The sequence below is a fragment of the Chiloscyllium plagiosum genome, chromosome 37 (genome assembly GCF_004010195.1).
Source record: "Chiloscyllium plagiosum isolate BGI_BamShark_2017 chromosome 37, ASM401019v2, whole genome shotgun sequence".
Classification (NCBI taxonomy): domain Eukaryota; kingdom Metazoa; phylum Chordata; class Chondrichthyes; order Orectolobiformes; family Hemiscylliidae; genus Chiloscyllium; species Chiloscyllium plagiosum.
This window is the reverse complement of record NC_057746.1, coordinates 17754243-17760242: the sequence shown is the minus strand read 5'-3', so window position 1 is coordinate 17760242 and position 6000 is coordinate 17754243. Positions and strand designations below refer to the sequence as shown.

The 6000-nt window shown below is 45.3% G+C and overlaps 1 protein-coding gene across 2 annotated transcripts in view; it reads right to left on the bottom strand.

Moving 5' to 3' along the window:
* The window catches only part of LOC122541325 (complement C4-A-like), a 155384-nt gene that overhangs the window by 73881 nt on the left and 75503 nt on the right, over positions 1 to 6000 (bottom strand). For both annotated transcript variants that reach the window (XM_043677991.1, XM_043677992.1), the window contains exons 22-23: positions 3172 to 3223; positions 2996 to 3079 (exon numbers count right to left, since the gene is read on the bottom strand). In XM_043677991.1, coding sequence (XP_043533926.1) covers positions 2996 to 3079; positions 3172 to 3223 — 136 coding nt within the window. The remainder of the gene's footprint in view (positions 1 to 2995; positions 3080 to 3171; positions 3224 to 6000) is intronic.

Below are 6000 nucleotides of genomic sequence, written 5' to 3'. Positions count from 1 at the left end.
AGGCTGGTACAATTGCAACATTTAAAAGGCATTTGGATGTGTATATGAATAGGAAGGGTTTGGAGGGATATGGGCTGGGTGCTGGCAGGTGGGACTAGATTGGGTTGGACGGATTGGACCGAAGGGTCTGTTTCCATGCTGTACATCTCTACGACTCTATAACTCTATGTGCAGGTCAGGTCACAGTGTTCAGGGATGTGGTTAGGTGCATTAGTCAGGGGTAAATGTAGAGTAATAGATAGGGGAATAGGTCTGGGTGGGTTACTCTGCAGAGGGTTGGTGTGGACTTGTTGGGCCGAAGGGTCTGTTTCCTCGCTGTCGGGATTCTATGAAGAAAGTAAGCGTTTCAGGTCCTGTGACCCTTTCTCGTATTTTGTTTGTGGTCTTTAGTACGTGCGTATGCATCTGCAGATCATGCTTGACAGTCCATTCTTGGCTGACACAGGGATTTTTGAAGTAAGGACCACAGCCGGCTGACAAGATGTAAAGTGTGTGACCTTGTGACTGCTGGACAAAGTTTCGAAATGCGTTGCTTCTGTTTTTGCTTAACGAAAAGGTGGTCTATCTGAACTTGTGTGCAAGGGAGGAACTGGGTGTCCGGGCCTGACCAGATATAAACTGAAGGAAACTGAGGACTGCAGGTGTTGGAGAGTCAGAGTCAAAAAGGTGTGGCGCTGGTAAAGCACAGCAGATCAGGCCACATCTGAGGAGCAGGAGAGTCAACGTGGGGCTTACGTTCGAAATGTCGACTCTCCTGCTTCTTGGATGCTGCCTGACCTGCTGTGCTTTTCCAGTGCCACACTTTTTGACTCAAATAAGAACTAACACAGTGTGCCTTTCAGAAAGCCTTGGATAGTAAGTTGAAGCTCCAGTTGCAGGTGGACTTTGCACGTACTGCCTTTAGGCTGGGGGAAAGCCACAGGGAGAGAGTTGGGGACTCAGGCAGATGAAACTGGAAGGCAACAACCCCAACTGAGAGTTTTCCCCCTCGCGTGTGAGTGTTAGCATGAATGACATACTTCACCATAGAAACATTAAGAGTTCGATAGGGTTAGGCCAATCGCCGGATGTGAAGTGGTCTGGCCAACCACTTGAGTGGTCAAAAAGCCTTATTCAGTCACCTCACTATGGAGTCTTGCACGTGGAAAAACCACTTGCTGGTCTCAGGAGTATACTTGTAATGAATATATACTCACAATACAGAAGATGCATGATAGTAAAAGATTTCTCATATAATAAAACTAAAGAACTGCAGATGCTGAAGATCTGAAAACAAGACCCTGGTTTCTCCAGCCGTATCGTAAAAGACGTGTCAAGTTTACTTGGAATACAATTACCAATTGTCTGAAGTTGGTGTTCTGTATTTGTTCTGCTTCTGTACTCATTTCTCTCTGTTTAGATTTCTCATGAGTGTGCGAACACCTCTATCAAATAACCTCTCTACTGTCCTTATAAACCAGAAAATTGAAGTCTCTCATCTTCGGAAACATTCTCATGAATCCTCTCTGAAACCTCACAAGGGCTAGTTTCTCATTGATCTATTTGCCCAGGGAAGACTAGCAATTCCAAGTGGGCGTGTGGAAAAACTCTCCTCACTCTATACTGCAATCACCAGCTCTCTTCAAAGCAGGGTAAGAGGCACAGTTCGATTTGATTAGATTCCCTACTGTATGGAAACAGGCCATTCCCCCCCAACAAAACCATATCGAAGAGTAACCCACCCAGACCTATTCCCCTACATTTATCCCTGACTCATGTACCTTACACTATGGGCAATTTAGTCTGGCCAATTCACCTGACCTGCACACCTTTGGATTGTGGGAGGAAACTGGAGCACCCGGAGGAAACCCACGCAGACACGGGGAGAATGTGCAAACTGCACACAGACTGTCACCCAAGGCTGGAATCGAACCGAGTCCCTGGGGCTGTGTGGCAGCGTTGCTAACCACTGAGCCATCCTGCCACCCCCATTGTATATTGTGTATGTTTGGTAATGCAAGTAGTCAATAGACATCCTGAGCATTTCTGTGATATCGAGCAAGCTTGGTTTACTGAGGTGATATCTTATATTCCTCCACCAGGCTGTATTTTCTCTGAGATATTCTCCACTGTCTGGAGCTGGTCATTGCCTTGGCTCTTGTGTGGTCCAAGTAACTTAACAGCCCAAGCCTTGCCCTGACCTCTCCATACACAGACATAGACAGCTTCAGCATCTAAAGAGATGTGGAAAGGATTGAAAACTTAATCGGTAAACCTCCATCCTTCTCATGTTAGGATCAGGAAGTAAGTCATACGAACATAAGAACGTAAGAAATAGGAGCAGGAGTAGGCCAACTGGCCCCTTAAGCCCAGTCAGCCATTCAGTAAGATCATGGCTGGTCTTTTTGTGGACTCTGCTCCACTTACCCACCCACTCATCATAACCCTTAATCCCTTTACTGTTTAAAAATCTAACTTTGCCTTAAAAAGTTCAATGAGGCAGCTTAAACTGCTTCACAGGGCAGGGAATTCCACAGATTCGCAACGTCCCTCCTGTAGCAGGGAGACCAGACTTACCTGCAATATTTCAAAAGTGGCCTGTACAGCTGCAACAGGACCTCCCAACTCTTATACTCTATGCACTGACCAATAAAGGCAAGTGTACCAAACACCATCTCTACTGTCCTACCTACCTTAATGAACAGTAAGTCCAATGAAGATATCTGACACAGGACGTTACAATGACACAGGACGTTACATCTCCTGGGCCTGACTTACGACAGCATCAACACTTTGTGTCTGGCCTGACACTGAAGGCCCTTTCTCCTCTCATTTCCAATGAGTTTGTGTCAGCTCCTCAACGGCTCAGCTCCCTGTGCAGTTTCTCGAATCTCAACTACAATTACGAACCAAAATTTAAGGAAAGACAGTCCCATTTTTCCTGGTGATACAAGGTTAACCTCCCAATTGATAACTGAACTCAGAATCCCTCTTCCAGCTGTGAAGTTTTGTTTACCTCTTGCGCGGATGTACAGGTAGGACTTGGTGTCTGGAACCATGTTAGAAGGTTTCGGTTCATACACCTGATAGGAACTCTTCACTAATAACAAAACAGAGAAAAGAAAATGATCATGAAGAAGTTCTGTTGCCTTTTGACATGAAATTGATTTCTAAATGGAATGCAATACTTGCCACGTGGATCAATGGGAATACTTTGTTCTTCTGTCTTCAAGACACCCTCCCCCTGGAACAAAAGTCAAGACATTCACAATTCCAGTGAGGAAAACTAGACTAGATTCCCTACAGTGTGGAAACAGGCCCTTCAGCCCAACAAGTCCACACTGACCCTCCAAAGAGTAACCCACCCAGACCCATTTCCCTCTTACTAATGCACCTAGCACTATAGGCAATTTAGCATTATCAATTCACCTCACCTGCCCATCTTTGGACTGTGGGAGGAAATCAGAGCACCTGGAGGAAACCCACACAGACACGGGGAGAATGTGCAAACTCCACATAGACAGCTACCCAAGGTTGGAATCGAACCTGGGACCCTGGTGCTGTGAGGCAGCAGTGCTAACCACTGAGCCACCTACTTGTGGGACAGACAGTTCTGACTCAGAGAGGTCTCACTGCACTGAGGGAAGCAATTTGGATCACCATTGTGCTATTTTCTGTTAAATCAATGGGTGGCACGGTGGCTCAGTGGTTAGTACTGCTGCCTCACAGCGTCAGAAACCTGGGTTCAATTCCTGCCTCAGGTAACTGTCTGTGCGTAGTTTGCACATTCTCCCCGTGTCTGCGTGGGTTTCCTCCGGGTGCTCTGGTTTCCTCCCACAGTCCAAAAATGTGCAGGTTAGGTGAATTGGCTATGCTAAATTGCCTGTAGTGTTAGGTGAAGGGGTAAATATAGAGGAATGGATCTGGGTGGGTTGCCCTTCGGAGAGTCGGTGTGGACTTGTTGGGCCGAAGGGCCTGTTTGCACACTGTAAGTAATCTAATCACCCATAAAAGAGTAGTACTGCAGTCTTTGAGAATGAAGAGTACTGCAAACTGGATGCTCAATTATTCACATCAATGATTTATAATCCACTTGATCCTTGTGTTGACAGTCACCTACTTTGCAAACGTTAAGAGGTAAGGTTGTACGTGGTCACTTGAAGGAGAGGCAGCTCACTCATTTCGTGCACCAGCTCACAATTATTTCTACCGAATGTAACAGAGCTGAGCAATGGTTGTTTTTTATGCATTCACAGGATGATGGCATTGCTGGCCAGTCCTGTATTTATTGCCCATCCCAAATTGTTAAGAGTCAACACTTTGCAGTGGGTCTGGAGTCACATGTAGGCCAGACCAGGTAAGGTTGGCAATTTCCTGCCTGAAAGGACATTAGTGTCAATGCATTAGGACAAAGTGCCATCATGTGTCCGATTTCACCCATTTTGAATTTAATGAAACAGATAGTTTTCGAACTTATATTCTCAGAAAAAAAAATAATGTAAGGTTTTTGCTCCATTAATTTCAACATTTTCCAGTTACCTTTAACTTGAGGTGATGTCTGCAGTAAGTAAATGATGGCCTAGTGGTAAGATCACTGGACTGTTCATCCAGAGACCCAAGTAATGGCGTAGGGACCTTGGTTGTAATCCTGTCACAATAGATGGAGTAATTTGAATTCTATTAAAAAAAACTCTGGAAAAAAACCACCTGGTTCAGTAATGTCCTTTAGGGAAGGAAACTGCCAACCTTACCTAGTCTGGCCTACATGTGATTCCAGACCCACAACAATGTGGTTAACTCTTAACTATCCCTCTGGGCAATTTGGGATGGGTAATAAATGCTGGGCCTAGCCACAGGATGTTGCCTCATCCTGTGAGTGAATAAAGGAAACAAAACTCAGGTTGTAAGTTTGCTTGCTGAGCTGGTAGGTTTGTTCTCAGACATTTCATCACCATGCTAGGGAACATCATCAGTGAGCTTCCCTTGAAGCTAAGTGTTCTGTCCTAGCGCACAGGACATGCACGGAAATTCCTAGAGGCCTGGCGTTCAAACCGGAACTCAATAAACACATCGATTTGGATGCCACTTACCAAACTCTGAGGAAAAGAACTGGAAATAACATCACTCACCCTTAACAGACAAAGAGACACAAATAGAAAGCAGGACAGAACACCAGCACTTCACCAGAGGCTCACTAATGATGTTACCTAACATGGTGACGAAACGTCTGAGAACAAACGTACCAGATCAGTGAGCAAACCACCAACCTGAACCTCAACCTGAGCTGCAAATCTTCTCAAAAATCACAGGGAAAAAACTTCAAAAAAGAAAACATGCATATTAGGAAAACATTATTTAAATAGAGATGACAAACAGGTAATATTAGCCCTGTTTCTTTTATGAGTGGAGTGGGTGGTGACAGATAGGGATAGGAAAGGCATGGAGGGGGTGGCTCAGGGCATGATTGGTGGGTACTCAGTGGGTCCAGAAAAAAACACGGTGGCTCAGTGGTTAGATCTGCTGCCTCAGAGGGACCCAGGTTTGATTCCAGCCTCGGGTGACCGACTGTGCGGATTTTGCACATTCTTCCCTGTCTGCATGGATTTTGTCCGGGTGCTCCGGTTTCCTCCCACAGTCCGAAGATGTGCAGGGTAGGGTGGATTGGCTGTGGGAAATTACCCACAGTGTTTAGGGATGTGCATTAGTCAGGGTTAAATGTAGGGTAGGGGAATGGGTTTGGGTGGGATACTGTCCCGTGTGGACCTGTTGGGCTGAAGTGCCTGTTTCCACTCTGTAGGGATTCTATGATACCAGACCTTCCATCACTTTATCTGATTTCGGATTTCCAACAAGAGTAGCATTTTGCTCTGTCATGTTTTTTTTAACTTGCTGACATTTTTTGACAGTTAAGACCTGCTTAAGTGCATCACAAACTAAAGCTGGAGTGCATTGTAAGTACTGTAAATGTTCAGCTATCGAGAATCTGAATTGGGTTTTTATTCACAGTAATCGTGCATTCCA